The sequence below is a fragment of the Heterodontus francisci genome, chromosome 18 (assembly GCF_036365525.1).
Source record: "Heterodontus francisci isolate sHetFra1 chromosome 18, sHetFra1.hap1, whole genome shotgun sequence".
In the NCBI taxonomy this organism is placed as follows: domain Eukaryota; kingdom Metazoa; phylum Chordata; class Chondrichthyes; order Heterodontiformes; family Heterodontidae; genus Heterodontus; species Heterodontus francisci.
Window position 1 is genome coordinate 53820385 of NC_090388.1, and position 20796 is coordinate 53841180.

Consider the following 20796-nt stretch of genomic DNA (forward strand, 5'->3'; position numbering starts at 1 on the left):
AACTGAAACGTGGAGGATAGAAATTAACTTTGTACGAACACGCTGAACAGATGTGCTGTCTCCGTGTACTACACATTTATTAACTGCCCAGAATATAAAGGATGGAGATATTGAAATGAGTAGACTCCAGTTGAGAACTCTCATTCCAGGTGCATAATTATCTATTTAGCACCTTGACTTCCAGAATAGATGCTTCTTGTTACTTAGGAAAAGGTTTAAATATTGCAACTTCTAATAACTGAATTGTCTGTTTTGAATGTTATAAAAGAAGAAATTGAGCAAAAAATATTTTGGTTATTCAGGTGAATATTTTGATTTTTTTTCTTAAATGCTATCAATTTTAGTTTATTGAACATTTAAAAAAAAAACAGGCAATCAATCCATCGTTATGTCAACTTTTCCTGTACCCTTATAGGTTGAGGTATGAGAAAGTTATGATTGTCTTTGTGATGTAGCACTTGCCATGTAATTCTATTCACGTGTTGCATTTTGAAATTTGTTGCCTTTTAAAATTGGGAGTTCCACTCTAAACGGGCTCATAAGAGTTTACTGTCCTGTTAGTGGCATGTTTTGGCATGAACTTCAGTTCTTTGTATTTAAAGAAAAATAATTAAATTAATCAGTAGTACAGCATGTTAGTGTAACAATATGATATACTGCAGAATTTCAGGATTAACAACTTAGTGATGTCCTGATCTCATCATGAGACAAAAAGTAGAGTGGTGGTTCTGGAAAATGGCACATTCAAGGCCAGGTCAGCCTGAAATGCATTCAGGCACTTCCTAGAGGGGGTGGAAAAATGACTTGCATTTATACAGCATCTTATCGTAGCACTAGACGTTCTTGCATGTTTGTAACAGATGAAACTCTAACTCTTGAAAGCTCTCATCAAAGTAAATCTAATTGAACGATTAAACTTTGAGAAATAAGTCATGCATGGCTGCCATAAGCGAATATATTTTGAGAGCAAAAACAAGGAATGAGAGTATGCACTCAACGCTGAAGAATGTGGATCAACAGTGAGATACAAAGGTTGAAATACATAATTCCCGATAATGCAGGCAGATAAAGCTCTAATAACGACACCTGTATTTTGATTTTTATAAATAGTGGCATACAGTACAGGAGTGAAGACAAATTATGAATTTGCACAACACATTTTTATGGCACAATTAGAATACTCCACATTTTTGGACATTCCATTATAGAAAGAACATTAAATTTAATCAAGAGCATAGTATGCCAGGAATGGGAAACTATAGTTATCGGGAGAGACTTAAAGTACTGGGTCTATTTCCACTACAGTTGAGCAGAGCTTTTAAGGTTTTTAAATTAGAAAGGGTTTTTGTAGAGTGACTAGGGAGAGACCATTTCCTGTGGTTGGGGTGTCAGTGACAAGGGGTCATCAATTTTAAAATTGTCCCCAAGTGTCAGTTTAGAAGAAATTTCTTGATGCACAGGGTTGTTGCAGCTTTGTCGCATGGAATAGTTGCGGTAGAGGCAATTGTATGTTTTAAGTGAAAATGTATGAAATATTTGAACCCGACGAAGATACATGGCTGTGAGGAATAGGTAGGATATTCTGTTCAGTTTCAGGTTGCTCTTGTTAAGAGCCAATACAAAAACGATGGGACAAATGACACTGATTCTAATAGTGTACTGAGACATCTGAATGTGGGAAACTCGACCAAATATTTTTTAACCTTGCATTGGGATTGCTAACTACATTTGATAGTGTATTATAGCATTGTTGGGAATTATCTACCTTTTTAATTTTTGATGAATGTATTTTGGGTTATTTCCCCTCTAATTCCCTTTTTTTCTCCCTTTTTCTCCCCTTGTGTTTTCTTTGGGCCAAGCAACTCCTGGTAGCCTTCTGTAATACTAATCAAAATAAACTGCTAGGGAGTACTTGTCATGAAGCAGAAGTGAAAAGGTCTTTGTGGAAAATACTTGAACTATAGCTTATTCTCCACTCTGCAGAAGGAAATTTCAAAACTGTATAACTGTCATAAATATTCACTAGAAAGTTAGTGAAGAAAGTTTGTCGGGAAAGAAACTAATCAAACCTAGTAATCCTCCTGTAAAACCGAGTGTTGGTTTATGCACACCTTTTTCATTCTGTGATCACATTGCTTCTGTTTGTATAGTGTTGTCTCTTTTATTCCTAAGTTGTGTCTGCTTTGGCAGAGTACTCCTATAAAATGTCGATTTGTAAAATTGTGTTTATTTTTAAAAGCACATTTTGAACATGTCCATGATACAGAACAGTGCAAACACCAATCAAAAACTGACTGTGGTTGTGCAGTTATGTCGTGGAGGCTTGTTCCTTTTCAGATTATAAATAGGTTTTAAAAAAACAGTGTTAAGAACAAGACTAGATATGTGGCTCCTGTCTGCTGTCTGCTCTAACCTTTTATAGTCAAAGGAAGCTTTGTCCATGGCTGGGATGCATATAGATCAGTCTATGTGACTGACTTTTAAGAGTGTTCTGCCAATGCTCTGTGTTCTCACAAACTTTAAGATAAGATAAAAGAACTCAATATGGATGTAAAGCAGTTTCATGCATTAAACTGAGCTGCTGGAAAACGTTGGACCTTGTATTTATTTAGGGAGGTCTGAATCTGAAAGTCTGGATCAAGATCTTGACTTTCTACCCCAATTACTATTTAATTCTGATTCCAAGTGCTCCAAAAGACTGAGTTCTACCTAAGAGTTTTTGGTTTGTATATAACATACATTCAAAACATTTAGGGGAAAAATACAGGGCTTTTTCATAATTCCCTTCCATCAAACTGTTTTTTTCTCCTATATTCCACAATGTTAAGTACCTTTGTATGCACTTTAGTTTCACTAACCGGTAAGAAGGCTTTACTCTAAGAATGTAAAGCTGATCTGCAGTATTAGCTAGCTTTTGGGTATTTGATTTAACCAAAGTAAAAAAAAAATTATAGAATGAATGAGAGCCACTCCCACCCCATCACTATTTTGGTAATTCGCATGTTTAAAGGCTGCCCCTCCAGTAGCTACGGTCATTGTAATAAATGAAGCTGCACAAGGAAATTACTACATTAAGGTAAAAACCATTGTTTGTCATTTCTGGGTTATAAAAATTGTAAGGCTGAATTATTTTTGTGCCACTTTCCTCCTTTTTTCTCCTGGCATTTTATGGTAGGTATAGATGCAAAAAAAAGTGCCACATAGGATCAAAACTGTGCATTATTCATAAATTGACAGAAGCTGTAAGTCTTGGGGAGCATTATTAAGGTTATTTTTAGTTGTCCGCAGTCACAAGTTTTTAAAGCTATGACCACAGTCAGGGCCCAACTCCAAAGTTCCACATAATAGGGAGGAGCAGATCTGACTGGGAGGCTTTCCTTCGGCCGATTTTAGGCAGGACATGCTCAACTTCCTGGAGCCTGAAAGCATGTGGGGAACGGCCTTCCTGAAGGTCTTTGCTAATTGGATAATATTAGTTATGTCTGGGGGGTGCGGGGGGTTTACTTTAGGCTTCTTCCTTTGGCTTAACATCTCATCTGTGGATGAGTCCTCTCCATATGAAACAGAGGTGCCATTACCTTCCCAATATCTAAGTAATTCATAGAGGGCACAAGGTCAAAGAAAACTTTTATCATTGAAATTTGGCTTGCTAGTTATATCACTTACCTTCACTTGCTCTTCCTCAACTTCAGAAGGCGATAGAATAAGCATTGTACTTGACCATAGTTTAAGATATAAATTGCCAAACAGGTTTATCACACAGTAAATGGATAAGTGGGTAGCAGCTGATGCACTAGATTTACTGTAGTTACAGCCTGTAACTATGTCTCCTTGAAATGATTGAACAATGTGAGTCAGGTATTAAGTTAGAATTTGTACTGGATCTCATGCCATGCCCTGAATACCTTGAATAGCAGCTCGTTTCCACAAGTCTCTTTGTGCTATCTATCATCTGTCTGTCTTCAGCTGGACTACTGAATTTGAACAAGACAGCAATGAGACACTGTTGAAATTTGATCAAGAGAAATGAAATTTATATATGTATCCTTTAAGCTGAAGCACCACTGCCAACTAAGCATATATTCAAGCAAAACCGATTATATGTCAGCATTTAAATTTGAATATCTTGGTCCCTCCTTCAATTATCTATAGCATATATGCCTGTTCTGGGGCTATTGTGTATTCAAACAAGCTTGGCTATTTTCTGATTTTTAATCCTGATGAAAGAACAGGTGAATAACATGAAGCACTGTAGACCAAAATGTGCTTTTGTCACAGTTCTTTAACTTTTGTCACCCCCGTCACCCTTGGATATGTTACTTGTGACTGTTGCAGTCGTAGAGTTCATGAGGCTTGAGGCTGTGTTTATTCCTGCTATGACAAAGTGTTAGTATTCTGTTTAATGAGCCACAATGGGGTTGAGCGGCTACGTCGTACCCTTGCATATTTTTATTTTCTGGTGTCAGCCGTGGCTTAGTAGTAACACTGTCGCCTCTGAGTCAGGAGGTACTGGGTTCAAGTCCGACTCCAGCGACTTAAGTACGAAATCTAGGCTGACACTGCAGTTCATGGAGTGCAGCACTGTCTGAGGTGCCATCCTTCAGATGAGACGTTAAACTAAGGCCCCATCTGCATTCTCAGGTGTCTGTAAAAAAAAAAAAAAAATCCCATGGCACTATTTTGAAGATGAGTGGGGGAGTTCTCCCTTGTTTCCTAGCCAATATTTATCCCTCAACCAACATCACTAAAAATAAATCTGATAATCTTATTGTCATCTCATTGCTTTAGCGGGACTGTTCTGTGCGCAGATTAGTTCCTGTGTTTCCTACATTACGAGAGTGCCTACATTTTAAAAAGTAGTTAATTGGCTTTAAAGTGCTTTGGGACATCCTGAGGTCGTGAAAGGCACTACAGAAATGCAAGTCTTCCTTTTCTTTTAAATCCCATGTGTGTACTGTGACAGAAACCAAGAACCAGATACATCATCGAAAAAAAACTTCATTGCGGCACATTTCTCTTGATCTTTGTGTACACACAATACATTATAGCAAAGCACTTTGACACACGCTCTTGGCTAAGTAAGCTCTGTTTTACGTGGTGTTTCAGTTATCAGTCTAACATAGCTTTCTCTCCTGTTTCCATAGGCCTCCTAGAAGAGCGAGACACAGGTCTGTCTCAATGCCACTCAGTAAGCCAACACGTGAGGTCCCTAACTTCACCCACTGCAAGCACTAGCACAAATGTATCCAACCCAAGGGATATTTAGTTTGAGCTAGATTCACCAGGTAATACATGAGTGGGAAAGTTTATTGGAGGAGTAACATGATAGTCATTATGATGAAGTCATCAGCTTGCACTCTTCCTCAACTGTGGAAACCCGGAAACCAGACCCCACGGGGCATGTTTATTAAAGAAGGATTTATCTGAGCACTGTTTTCTCAATTCATTTAGAGGATGTGCTAAGCACCCTAGGTGGTCTGTTGGAAACACTGGAAGAATCTACTGCCAACATCTGTGTGGCCATGTGTAACCATTTCACAAAACTGCAGTCTAGCATGGAATGTGTGGCAAGTCCAGGCCATCATCAACAAATGTCCAACAGTCGTGCCAGCTGTGGTTCAGTTGGTAGCACTCTTGTCTCTGAGTCATGAGGTTGTGGGTTCAAGTTCCACTTCAGTACTTGAGCACAAAAATCAAGGCTGACACTCCAGTGCAGTACTGAAGTAGTGCTGCACTGTTGAAGGTGCCGTCTTTTGGATGCGATGTTAAATTGAGACCCCATCTGCCCTCCTATATTCTATTTTGAAGACGAGCAGGGGAGTTTTCCTGGTGTCCTGGCCAATATTTATCCCTCAACATCACAAAAACAGATATCACATAGCTCTTTGTTGGAGCTTGCTATGTGCAAATTGGCTGCCATATTTTCTACATTACAACAGTGACTACGCTTCGAAAAGTACTTCATTTGCTGTAAAGTGCTTTGGAACAACCTGTGGTCATGAAATACGCAATGTAAATGCAAGTTTTTCCTAATTTCTTGAGCTCAATTAGGAGTATCTTTGCAAATGCTTAGACTTTGCTATAGAGATCTTGAGTTCCAGTCTCAAGAGCCTGTTTTCTCCAAATTCATAATGCTGGGGTTCGGATGGACAGAGCCCTTGTGGAGGTTGCCCAGAGGTCTGTTCCCATGCAAATCATTAAACTTACTGACAGATTGCCCACCAACTGGGGTATGACCGGTGTAGACCCACTAATTGTAGTATGGCTGGTAAACATGGATGAGATTGCTGCTTGTCAAGATACTGCCATATTTGACTCCTCCAGCTCAAATGAGAGTAGGTAGCTACTACATTATTAGATGTGGTACAAGCAATTATAGGAGAGCAAAGAGACAGGATCTCAACAGACCTCTGCTGATGCCCAACAGCCAGTCACTTCATTTACTGCTGCTACTGAACTTGTACCTAGAAAGAGTACAAGATTAGGTTTAAAAGCACACCAAATATGCACGGGCATCAAGGGAAATACTTTTGCACTTTATTTTGACCAAATCCATTAAAATTTCTTTGGATGGTATAGAAGAAGATGTTAGTCGTTGAAATGAATGGGACCCATAGTAATGGCCATCATAGAGATCAGTGTTGCAGCAGGTGAATTTCATTCCTGCCAAATGCACCTGTGGAGTAGCGTGTTAATTTGTTGGGCAAATGTAGCATTTAGTTGAAAGTCTCTAGTTAAAGCCTGCCATATGTCTTGCTGCCTGCAAATGTGGTTCAGCATGAATGTCTTCTGGTTCGTTGTCATCGTCTTATTTCTGCTGTTGGCTGTGTTGGAACTCCTGTTCTGCTGTCTTCATGTATCTCTCTGGATGACATTGTTGTGGAAAATGCAGCAGACTTCAATGGTCTTGGACACCTGGTCCAGCCTGTATTGTAAGAAACTCCCAATGTCTCCAATTATCTGAATCACTGCTTCAGTTTGCATATTGTGCTTTTGACGATCCTGATGACTACATGGGCCTAATTGTATTTTTGCTGCACTATTAGCGACTACTTCAGTACCTTGAAGAGGATAGTATAAAGAAATCCTTGCACTTTTTTCGGCATCAATTAAACTTGGAAAGAGAATTATTTTAAAATGAAGATATCCTGACTGCTCCCTGGGAACCAAGCATTCACTTGCATGATCTAATTTTGAAGATCACTGAACACTGTACTTTGAAGTTGAAGCCCTTGTTCACGTGGACCATGTTACTGCGTACAGGCTACGGATGCCTTTTAAAGATGCAGAAAACAATCCAGTGCTTTCATAGTGTTGCAGATTTCTAATGGAGAAAGACGTGTTTTTAGTAAAGGCAAAGCACTTGATCAGTCAACCTGCTTGATTCACCTGTGAACTGCTGATTGACATGCTCTGTGGTGGAGCTTACCTGCAAGTAGTGTTGAGCTGATGGCACCCTTTGTCTTTCACTGCTTCCTGAATAAAATGTGCCTGTGATGGCAGTTTCCTTGCATCTTTGTAGGTGGGTGTGCCTAGGTGAGCACACACCGTTGTATGGTTAAGAACAGGCAAGTATAAAGAAATCTGCTTCATATCTTTTCTTTCATCCTCTTCAGAAAAAAAAGGAATACCCTTTGGAATTCTACTTTGAAACTTTTAATTGTTGTAAGGAAAAATCATGCTGCCAGAACTCTTGGATGGAAGTATTCAAACAAAAATACTAATGCCGAAAAATCCAGCATTCTCAAACCCAAAGGCAAAGTTTACTTCACATATGCTAGAATTTAAATAGCTGATCCCCTATAAATACTAATTTCTTGTCAGCCTAGTAATATGCTGGATTCTCAGCTCTGCTTTATATGGGTGGAATGAGCACATACCACATTCTTTGCACAACCAGCTTATGTGCTCATTTGCAAGTGATTTTAATTCGCTATAATAAAATAAAACATATGCTCATTTTGGCAAAAGCACCTTAGACTTGCTTTAAAACTGATAAGAAAGTTTTATGTTGCACAGTGAGTGGAGATCCAATGGAATAGATCTCCATCCAATATTCTGATGACTGAGCATTCATTCTGATCTAATTCTGCTTTCTAATGTGCTTTTTATTACGGGTCTGTGGTAACTGGAATTTTTATCCCCAAATGAATTCATACAGGATATAACTGATACCTCATGTATGTGCTAATATGCTGCTCTTTTGTCCAATTGTTTCCTTATTTTTTCTGGTAAACCAGTGTATTGTTGATTACATATTTAAATGTTAGTAAGTTTAATTTGTTTAAACATTGGGTGCCAGAGCAGGATGCTGTAAGTGTAGCCAAATCAGTCATTAAAAATATGTAGTCTGCTGTATTTTGCACCTGCCACTTTGGGATCATTATGTAACATGGTATTTCAGTATGACAGATTCATAAACTCCACATTACGGATGGTGGGCTTTGCTGTAAACTGATTTTGAGTGAATTGTGTGTTGTGCTTTTTATTGTGAGCCCATGCACATTGAGAGCTAGGTTGAGACTTCCCAAACTCAGTTTACATCTGAGCCTTACTAAGAAATGAAAGATCACAGTGGTGAAAGGATAATGTTCTGTTGATCTATTTATCTTGTGGGATTGCTGTTTGAAACGTGCAAAAGTGAAGAAAGTTAGAGTTTGGACCAGGAAATGCATTTTCCATGACCAGGTTTGCTTAAAAAATCATTGTAAGAACAAATAAAAAGCTTCCACAAAGTTGCATGAATCTTACAACAGTTATCTAACTGCAGTGATTACTCTGAATCTCACAGGTGATTGTGTTTGACAGATGGGATGACTAGTGGAGATTGAAGTGATGGGGTTAATTTAGATGGAGACAAGTAACAGCGTGATGTTGAAACAGAAAGTGATGGAAAGTGCCAGGAGATTATTCATTCTGATCAAGTTCATTTGTGTCCATTTTGTTCTCCAGGTTAAATATGGCTGTGTTCCTAAGTGTATGCTGGAACATCTCCCTGTAAAGTAATCATTGGTTGTTATTTGATCGCAGTTATTCAGTTCCTTGAAATTAAAAATATTACAAGCAGTCATATAATGAAGGCAATTTTTAAGTGGGGAGAAGCACATGTTCCTAATGAAGTCTTCATAGAGTAATTACGGCACTGAAGGAGGCCACTCGGACCATCAAGTCCATGCTGCAGGCTCTCTGTAGAGCAGTCCAATCAGTTCCATTCTCCCACTCTATCCCCATAGCCCTGCAGGTTTATTTCAGGCGCTTCAAGTGCCTATCCAATTTCCTTTTGAAATCATTCATCCTTGCTTCGTAAAAAAGTTCTTCCTTACATCCCTCTGCATCTCTTGCCCAAGTCCTTTAAATCTGTGTCCCCTAGTTCTTGTACCATCAGCTAAAGGGAACAGCTTTTCTTTGTCTACCTTATGTAAACCTGTCATAATCTTGCACACCTCTATCAAATCTCCCCTCAATCTCATTGTTCCAAAGAGATATATCCCAGCTTCTCTAACCTAACCTGGTAGCTAAAATCCCTCATCCCTGGAACCATTCTGGTAAATCTCCTCTGCACCCTTTCAAGGACCCTCACATCCTTCTTAAAGTGTCAAGACCAGAACTGGACACAATACTCTAGTTGTGGCCTAACCAGAGCTTTATAAAAGTTCAGCATAACTTTCCTGCTTTTGTACTCTAACACTATTTATGAAGCCTAAGATCCCATATACTTTGCTAATTACTCTCTCAATATGTCCTGCCACCTTCAGAGATCTTTGCACATGAACCCCCAGGTTTCCCTGTCTCTGCACACTCTTTAGAACTGTGCCATTAAGTCTATATTGTCTCTCCCTATCCCTTCAGCCAAGATGCATCACCTCACACATGTCTGCATGAAATTCAATCTGCCACTTGTCTGCTAGCCTATCTATCTGCTGTTGCAATCGATTGGTATCACCCTCACTGTCACTCCTCCCAAGTTTGGTACCATCGGCAAATTTTGAAATTTTACTCTGTTCCAATATCCAATATATATATCAAAAAAGCAGGGGACCTAGCACTGAACCTTGGGACCACCACTGTCTACCATCCTCCAAGCTGAAAAACAGCCGTTTACAATGGCTCGCTGTTTTCTGTTCTGAAGCCAGTTTTTCTTATCGAAGCTGTTAATGACCCTCCCACTGCATAAGCCTTAATTTTGGCAACCATTTTTGTGGTACTTTGTCAAACACTTTCTTAAAATCCATATAGACAACATCCATTGCATTCCCTTCTCATTCATTCCAAAATTAATAAGTTCAAGTCACTTGCAGTTCTGATCTCTATTTAGTATAATTGACTGCAAAGTGTCTATAAAATGAACTCCCCCAATGGTTCAGAGGTAAAATTACCATTTCTGAGACTTGGAGACCAGGATGGCATCAAATTCAATCCCCAGTTTGGGCTCAGTTTGTTTATTTATTTAGAGATACAGCACTGAAACAGGCCCTTTGGTCCACCGAGTCTGTGCCGACCAAGAACCACCCATATATACTAACCCTACAGTAATCCCATATTCCCTACCACCTACCTACACTAGGGGCAATTTACAATGGCCAATTTACCTATCACCTGCAAGTCTTTGGCAGTGGGAGGAAACCGGAGCACCCGGTGAAAACCCACGCGGTCACGGGGAGAACTTGCAAATTCCGCACAGGCAGTACCCAGAACTGAACCCGGGTCTCTGGAGCTGTGAGGCTGCGGCGCTAACCACTGTGCCGCCCAGTTATCTGGTTTCAGCTGGGATGGTGGTGGTTAAGCTCTTAAATTTATCTGTACTGCCTCTGGGTTAAGAAAGGCAAATATTTGGCCAGGTTTCCTACTCCTCATTGCTGCACAATGACCTCTGTTGCACATGTATGAATGCTGGATGAAGACTAGATTGGGCTCACCTGTGGCATTTTCTGTGGTCAGATAGAATGCTGCCACATATCATTGATATTCACGCGTGAGCGATAGCCACTTATGGAGGGCGAGCATGAAGTGGATTATAATCCCAGCCCCTTTTTGGGACCATCCCAGATTAGGCGTACTCCCCAGATGATCACTCTCACTTAAGGTTGAGAAAGGCAGATCTCTCAGACACCTGAAAGGGTCTGAAGAACTGATCTAACTCTCCCTGAAGGAAAGGAACCAGCAGAGGATATTACCGTCCTCCAGGTAGCCTTTTTAACAAGTTTTAGCCAGATTATAACAACCCGGATGCTATAAGGGTTGGGTATCTCTCCTCAATAACATACCTCTCCACGAAAGAGAGGACAGGGATGTGTTCTCGAGTGAGATATAGAGGACTGTATGAGACAATATATTTTCTAAATTATATAAAAATTTATTAAAGAACCAAGCATGTAATTCACACTTTGATAGGTAAAACAATTGCAACATTAATAGTTCTAGGATAAGAAAGTATAATCTTATTCCTCGTAGAGAATCCAAGTTTTAAGTCTAATTAATGTTACAGTAAAATATTTAAGCTATCCAACAATATTTAAAGCAGCATTTACCTTAAATCCCCGAGTAGAAAGCTACAGAGTTTAGCGAGATACCTCTATCCCAATTAAGGGGAGAACTATCGTCGCTGCACCAGGTAGCTCATATCTTTACTGTGAGAAAGACTGGAATGAATCCAGTGATTCTCAAGATTCACTGTGTGGTTCCAATATTTATACTGTTTCTAAGCTGCATAACTCGTTTTTATTTTATGTATGGGGGTATTACCTCTCTTGCAAGTAGGTTCGTCCCTTCTATTTCCCAAATAAGGCTGTATAACTGTCAATTTCTAGTTGAAATCCACATTATTTAATTTCTAAGAAAAGGCTGAGATAGCAGGAAGCTGAGAGTACAGATGTTGGTCAAAACCCCTCGAGTTTACAGAATATTGAAGGTTGCATATGATCATGCGCTTCCGAACTATGCAATAGTGTTTTAAGATTATAACTCAGTTTCCCAGATTCGTTTGACAGGTAAATTAACAGCGTCCGTAGAAAATTATGTCATCCCTTGTTAGGTTGTGGTAAGTTTCAATGATTACTTAGAAGATTTGTATTGTCAAGCACTTTTCCGAAGTGAATATGTTTATGCTTTTCAGAAGCAAGTGCCTGTTTTTCAGAACCTGCCATTGTGTAATAAGGAAGAGGCAATTATGCTGCGTCCTTGACCACAGGGTGTTGGGGTCCTTCACTACAGGGACATGTTACAGACATGCTTATGAAACTTTTTTTTTCACCTTCCAGGCATAGCGATAGTTTTAATTTTTAAATTCCTAATTCATAGGAAAATAACTCTCAACATTATAACTCCCTATTATGGCCGGATTCCTTCACAAGTTCAGCCATTGGAGCTGAATTTATGTAAGGGAGTCAATGCCTCTAGATGGGGAGGGAGAACAAAGCAAGTTTATGGAGAGATTTGATCTATAGAATCTATCCAGGGGACAATATACATGCAGAAATCGATAGAATGTCCTTCAGTTTGGTAACTTTATAACAATTAAGGTGTTGGCTCTGTGGGAGCACTCAAGCTTCTGAGTCAGAGGTTGTGGGTTCAAGCCCCACGCAGAGACTTGAGCACACAGGTTAAAAGTTCAGTACAGTACTGAGGGAGTGCTGTCTGTCGGGGTGCCGTCTTTTGGATAAGACATTAAACTGAGGCCCAGACTGCTCTTTGTGTAGAAGATCCCATGACTGTATTCGAATTAGAGCATAGGAGTTCTCCCAGTGTCTTGGCCAACATTTATCCCTGAACCAAAACCTAAAAACAGATTATCAGATCATTTAACTAATTGTTGTTTGGCTGCCGTGTTTCCCACATTACAACGGTGACTACATTTCAAAAGTACTTAATTGGCTGTAAAACATTTTGTGACATCCTGAGGTTGTGGTGCATGTTATATAAATATAAATTCATTCTTTTTCTTGATTCTGTGCTATTAAGGTTGGTTCCAGTTGTTCTAGATTACTTAAAGTGAAGTGAATAGACACATAAAACAGCCCGCTGTGCAGTTGTAAGGACTTAATTAGTTCTGAAACAACTTTTAACTACACATATTAAACAAAGAGAAAAATGTGAAGAGTTTTTGAAGTATACTATGAATGACCTAATGAATCTCTGTTGCAGCGCTGTGCTGAAATTAAGTTTTGCTTGCATCAAATAAATTTTGTGACCCATGGTGAAGAGTGGCTTGGTAAAAATGTTTATATGTTGCATTATAGTAGTGCATTGGGTCTTCAAAAACTTGGTTCACTTTTTGAGAAAATCTGAGGAAAGTGAGTTGCATCTGGTTATGTTGCTTTCTGCTAAGGATTTACTGTAATTGTTAACTGAGGTAAATTAAAACTGTCAAGCTTACCATAAATTTTGTACTGTGTATCAGCAAATGCAGTCCTAGTATTGGGTGTTGTTTATTTTATAAAAATTTTATACTTGAATTTTATTTTTGTAAAATTATTATATCTATGCTATGTTTCTGTCATTGATGAGGAAAAATAGGAGTGGGAATGGGAAATATCAGCATTCAGATATTTGTAAAGGCTGATATAAATTTGATCACTGGAGAGAAATTGCAATAAGGATATTTTTGAATTTTGCACCTAAATCTAAATAGCAATTTAAAAAAAAAACTTTTTTAGACTATTGTCTTGGATTATGTTGTAACCCATAAGTGCAAAGACATGAGAAAATCCTACCTCCTGGGCAAGTGTAGAAGCAGTTCAGCTGTGTCTCCTTCACGATTATGCCTTTGTACTTGGTGTCCATTGCTTGTAGTGGTTATTTGGACAACTGTATGGAAGCTTTTTGCTGAAAAACTGCTTGAAACATTTTACCTTCCAAGGCGATGATTCTATCTTCATTGAAAATACATAGTGAACTTAGTGAAAATTAATAGTATCTTAAATCAGTCTCTGAAGATGTTCAAGAGTTATTCATTCAGAGTTCAGCCCAGCAAAGCACATGTTAGGTGAGCATGCTCGTTAATTGTTGTTTCTGGTGCGTTCTTCCCAAGAGTGTGAGATGAAGGAGGTGGTGGCTATATATGCTGTCATCCTCCACTCAGGGAATTACATTGTGGCATGCACCTTTGCATCACTGCTGACGTTTTGATATGGAGCCCTCATCCCATTAAGAGGAAGCAAAGATAAAAGCTTCAGCAATGCCTGAATTACAAGCCAGCTAAGATTATAAAATTCTCCAAGAATTTGTCATGATCTTGTGATGAACTGTTAAAGCATTCCCTGCATTTCTAGTCCAGCTGTGTGTATGGACAGGGAGAGAAGGGGAAAGAAATGTGCATAAAATCTGTCTTCTGAAGCCTTATAGAATAAACACTTCTAAAGCATTTTTCCTGTAATTCTGAGGGAAATATGTGGAAAGCATGATTCAGTCTTTATCCTGTATAACTTCACTATATGTTTATGGAACATGCCATTAAATAGTGTGCATTGCAAGTTAGAACAGAATACTAAAGGATGTCAAAGGGTTCTTTCTGTGTAGATGTTCTATTGGAGAGAATGCCCCAAATCATTTATTTTTGAAGGGCTGATGTATTTGAGATTTTTTTTAAAATGACATGTCAGCTTGGCTCAGTGATTGCTCTCACACCTGACTCAGAAGGTTGGGGGTTCAGGCTTTGACATTGTACTGTTCATCACACGATCATGACATAATTAGAGAATTTTATAATCTTAGCTGATCAATAACAATCAATCACCAACAAGAGAGAACTTTATCACCTCCCTTGACATTCAGTGACATTACCATCACCAAGACACCACCATCAACATCTTGCTCAGAAACTGAACTGGACCAGCTACATAAATGCTATGGCTACTGGAAATAAGAGACTGGGTATTCTGCAGTGAATGGCTCACCTCCTGACTCCCCAGACCCCCTCCACCACCACCAAGGCACAAGTCAGAAGTATGATGGAATACTCTGCTTGCTCTGATAGGCACAGCTGTCAAGAAGCTTGACATTATTCAGGATAAATCTGCCTGGTTGACCAACATATCATCCATTGGTCTAAATAGCCTGGAATGCTATGGCTGCAATGTGTACTACCTACAGGATGCACTGCACCAACCTTGCCAAGGCTTCTTCAGTATCACCTCCCAAACCCCTGACCTCCCCCACCAAGAAGGCGAGCAGTTAGTGCATAGGAACATCATCTCCTCAAAGTTGCACACCATCCTGACTTGGACATATATTACCATTATATAATATATATATATAAATATATAGATTACACATTTATTTTAACTCCCATGCCCTTTATTCATGTCTGCAATTACATATAAATATTATAATGTACAATTTCAGATTTTTCAGCTAATTGTTTTTCATTTGAATTTGTATATAATTTCTTAAGAAAGACTTGCATTTATATAGCGCTTTTCATGACCACCAGACATCTCAAAGTGCTTTACAGCCAATAAAGTACTTTTTGAAGTGTAGTCACTTATAATTTAGGAAAGGCAGCAGCCAATTTGCAAACAGCAGTGTGATAATGATCAGATGATCTGTTTTTGTGATATTGATTGAGGGATAAATATTGGCCAGGCCACTGGGGATAACTCCTGTGCTCTTCTTCGAAATTAGTTTAGTTTAGAGATACAGCACTGAAACAGGCCCTTCGGCCCACCGAGTCTGTGCCGACCATCAACCACCCATTTATACTAATCCTACACTAATCCCATATTCCTACCACATCCCCACCTGTCCCTATATTTCCCTACCACCTACCTACACTAGGGGCAATTTATAATGGCCAATTTACCTATCAACCTGCAAGTCTTTTGGCTTGTGGGAGGAAACCGGAGCACCCGGAGGAAACCCACGCAGACACAGGGAGAACTTGCAAACTCCACACAGGCAGTACCCAGAATTGAACCCGGGTCGCTGGAGCTGTGAGGCTGCGGTGCTAACCACTGCGCCATGGGATCTTTTACGTCCATCTAAGAGGGGAGACAGGGCCTCAGCTTAACATCTCATCTGAAAGACAGCACCTCCGATAGTGCAGCACTCCCTCAGTACTGCCTGCACTGGAGTCTCAGCCTTGACTTTTTTTGTGCTCAAGTACTGGAGTGGGACTTGAACACGGAACCTCGTGATTCAGACAACCTTGCTCAGGTGCTACCAACTGAGCCATTGGCTGACACATCTTTTATTTATTTCCTTTCATTTGGATTTTTTACTCGAGCATTGTTTTTATTCCTAATGTTGTAAAAAGTGAAAATGTGCTATGTAATCTCTTTATCAAGCAAAGTTATATACAATTATTATTAACAATGCCACAGAATTCATGTCTGAAAATATAAATAAAGCTGCCACACTTATTCAAAAAAACACTTCAACTTACTAATCACTATCTTACATGAATAAAACAGTACTCAAATTTCAATTTTGAATAATATAATTTTCAAGGCCAAGAATGGGCAATCCTTTAAAAAAAAATATTTAACTCTCCACCTCACACATGACCAGGCTGTGACACCTGACCTTGAGGCCCTTCTGCAGTCACAGAAGCCATGTTTCTGGCTGTTGATGGAACCTACTAAAAATACTTTTAGCACTTACAAAATTATTTTGCTGCTTTTTGGGATAAATATTGTGGCATCTTTGTGTATTCAGCTCATTGTTGTTGAAAAGGAGTTCTGTAGATACCAATCAAAAATTGGGATGTGTCAAGGTTATTTTTCTAAGTTTTCAACAGTTTGCATTGTATAGGCCTGCTGTGAGTAATTACAGTGTAGAGAAAAGAGATTTTTTAATTTAGCTGCTCATCCTTTCTTCCCTGACTCCCACCATTTAAAATCCTTTGTTCAGTAAATCTGGACAATGTGTCTTAACTGATTTCTCCAATGGAGTTCCTTGGTTAGGTGGACAGGAGACATGCCCAGATGGAGTGTACTCTTCCCACATTATTCAAACAACTCAGTTGACACTATAATCATCTCATCTCCTATAGAAAATCTCATTGTCAATGCTCGTCATAATTGAGATTCACTCTCCTGGTATCTTAAATTCTATAGAAACTAGAATACTGCTTAAGTGTGCATTCTAATACCCAGTATGGTTTGGCAAAACAAAATGCACATTCTTCTCTGGTATTAATCTGGTTTGCTCTGAAATTAGTTGCAGTAGAGCTGCAAGTTGTGTTTTTAGTAGTGGAATGTGCATATAATGGGATAATCTGCAGCAACATATTTTCTTTTCCATGCAGAGAGGTTGGGGATGCATGAAAGGCTCGTTACCAAAAATTGCCTTTGGTATATTAAGTGGTAGAAGTGGGACTGTACTGTGATCCAGTATCAAAACCTAGTGCAACAGTGCTATTGGTGAATAAGTACCCTGCTTAGTGGCGAAAAGTGATTTCTCAACTGGAGTATCCTGTTAAAATTTAATGCAATATTCCTCGTTGCCAAGATGGTAAAGTGGGTTCTGAACAAGTGTGCAGGATTCACGCATAGGTTTGCAGCAATGCTGTGTATTGTTGACCAGATTTGCTGATCTAAGAATAATTGTTAGTCACAAAGTGATTCATTGAAATTTTAATCAGATCAGAATTCAGTTATACTTTATTGTGGCAGCTCTCTCTCGTCAATGTAATGACAAAATTTTTGCCAGTTGATGTACAAGCTGTGTGTAACTTGCACTTCTGCACATTATTTTACAACAGTTGTGCTGTTGATAATCTTGTTTATATGAACAGTGTTGAAATGAAAATGTTTAGACATAAAATCTGGTGGTGTTACAGATTTTTCATTGCATTAATGGTGTTTAGGCAAGTTCGAAAATTAGGCTTAAGTGAAGCTGCAAAAATAGATCAATACCATGCAGTCATTTAAAAACAAAATAATTTCTCTGAGAAAGTGCGTCTGGAATATTGATATTCCTGAAGACAAGTATCTTGTTGGAGCATATGCTCTCTACCAATCGGGTTGCATAGTTTTTATCATGCATGTCTATATTTATATTCTTGCACCAATTGGAAAATAGTCCAAATCTGCTTTCATTGACTGTCTCTACACAGTTAAATGTAACATATCAATGTAGAGATCCTTGATGCCTAGATTTTTACATATGATCTAGGTTAGTCAGTTTATTCCACTTCAAAGTAAGCCTATTACAGTTTTCGCTGGTGAGTTATGTATATCTTTTAAGTTGTGGAGTAAATTGGATCCCACTAAAGATTGAAGAACTTAAGAGCATATCCAGAGGATCCTCTCCTTTCCTGTGTGCCTTCACTGCTTCAAAACATGTCTGATGCTTGAAATTAATGATGGCATGCTGGTCTTTGTCAAGCAGATTTAGCAACAAACTAGAGGGGCTATAACATGGAGCAAGTTTTTGGTGTTGGCTTTTTGTTAAAGTATACCTATGAAGGTTCAATAAGTGTACTGTTACTGATGAAGCAGTGACTTTTTAAATTGCAAACTGCTGAATTGTACCTCAATTTTGAGTCTTTTACTTTCAGCTAAAATCATTTTCTGTATGATAAATATTCTCCACAGCTTGTTTGCTATTTTTCATAAGTCAGGAGTTGCTATTTTCAGGAGAGTATGTTATGTCTGACTTTTTCCTGACTGTAGATAGAGCCTTCTCTCTCTGGCAAGATGTTACTTTCTTGCTTGTGGAATAAAACACACACCGCTTCAGAGCCTTGTATATAAACATATCACTCACGAGTGTTTTGTGATGTACATGATTGTGAACATTGGCAGTGAATTAGGTGAAAAATAATTGAAGAGTAGTGTTATAACCAGGTGAGAAAGAGGTCTAGGAGTTTCCTTTCAGCCTTCACCTGGTCTTACCGTAACAGGGTTTTATTTTTAAACACATTGTTTTTAGCTCCCCCTTGGTGAATCTTGGTTCACCGCTTTTCAATTATACGGCAAAGAAATCAGCACAAACAGGTTTTTTTTTGATTGAAAGAAAAGTTAAAATTTATTAAACTTGAACTTAAACTGTAATTCGGTTAACGCCTACAGATACATGACGTGCCCACGCTAGCATGCATACGTGATACACACATGCAAATAGAGACTGAGAAGAGCAGAAGAAATAAAGTGGAAAAGTTTGAGGCAATATCTGAAGAGTTTTTGTCACGGTTCTTTGAGCTCACTGTAGAGTCCTTGATTGTAGGTAGACCTTGCTTTTTGTTGGGGCCCAGTGTTCTTCTTAAACCTTGTTCGCTGTAGGAGACTTTTCTCTCTTGGGGTTCATGTGTCTTCAGTGGATTCAGAGGTTTGTGAGGAAAGAGATGAGAGCAGACAGGAGAGATCTTCTCAGTCCAGGAGCAAACAGACACTCTGAATTCAAGCTATTTGTACAATTCAGAAAAATCCAGGTTGCCAAGAGGTTAGCTATGTGACTAACTAGTCTGACTAGTCATGGATTGTATCACCTTAGCAGTCTCTGGAATGCTCCTCTTACACACAATACCTGGTGATCAAGGTCCATTGTCGGTTCAATGTGTCAGGGAGTGGTCCTTGGTCCTTCCAATCACCATCTGTTAATATGCAAATGTAGTTTCCAGTCCGTGTGATCTGTTTAACAAGTCCTTTCTTCACTCCAGTAACAGTTTAAAATCAATGTTCATGACAAAATGAATGTGCCTCATTCTTGGCAGGTGGGGGCCTAGCATGACAGTAAACTGTATCTTGCATATTGTCCAATGCATGCTTTATATTTTTAATTTGCAGTGTCTATCTATGGGATCTGGTTCTATGATGAGGTGGAATGTCAAAGGATTGCAGAGCTTATGAAGAAGTAAGTGTCGGAAAATCTTTTTAAACATAACCACAGTTGTTTTTGTATATTTGTACCGCTGGATTTCTCTCCAATTTACACCTCCCACCACCCCCCCCACCCCCACTTTTCTATACAGCCATGACAGTCAGGTGAGGAAGGTGTTCTACAATGGAAACATCATATCCATAGCCCTGTGCCACTCCTTCATTGGGAGGATCAGGAGATACCATTCAGGATTAAGGTTTCTGCTTATTTCACCCCTTCCTAATGGAGCCTGCACATATTGCCTTGTCTAGCCAATTCAAGAACAACGCAGAGCAAATGTGACCAGTAGAAATAAACTCCCTAACAGTTGATGGACAGTTACAAGATTTTGATCATTAGAAAGATCATTATCTTTGACTAAAAGGATGCTTTTCTGGATCCTGACCAAAATGTTTGAGTGTCTTGTCATCAGATACTACAAAATATTAATATGCTCTTTTACAGTGAGGCAGTGATGCACTTAGTGCTAGAATAAAGCCAAAAAAACAAACCTCTTTGCATTATCCTTTCAAAACTTGCATTTCACTTTCCTAGATATCCTTCTGTACTGTTACCATAAGTTTTGAAGGATTTTGCCAGCAACTTTACTGAAAAGTAGTTTTAGTTTCTGGTTTTTGTCTGTACTTGGATATAGCCTATCATTTTCATAGCTGCACTGTACTTAACACATTCCAAGTATATGACTGAAAATTTGGTTGAAGAGATTGCTTTTTAAAGGAAGAGATAGAAAAGGAATTCCAGAAAGCAGCATCCAAACAGTTTGAAGGCTCTGCCACTAGTGGTAGTTAAAGGAATAGGGTGAATACACCAATGCATCGGGGAACAAAGTGTTTGGTGGGTGGTTGGGTGGGGAATATAGGACTCATGGAAACAGGTGTTGGGTCCTTTTGCATTTACAAATAAGGGACCTAATGTCAGTTTGAGGTTCCCACTGCAAGATTGATTTACCCTGAGGCACACATCAAACAGGATGAAATT

General features: G+C 39.0%; 1 protein-coding gene across 4 annotated transcripts in view; it reads left to right on the plus strand.

Annotated features, from left to right (window-relative positions):
* Positions 1-20796, plus strand: part of dcp1b (decapping mRNA 1B) — a 144066-nt gene that overhangs the window by 55848 nt on the left and 67422 nt on the right. For all 4 annotated transcript variants that reach the window (XM_068050770.1, XM_068050766.1, XM_068050769.1 and 1 more), the window contains one exon: positions 19725-19791. In XM_068050770.1, coding sequence (XP_067906871.1) covers positions 19725-19791 — 67 coding nt within the window. The remainder of the gene's footprint in view (positions 1-19724; positions 19792-20796) is intronic.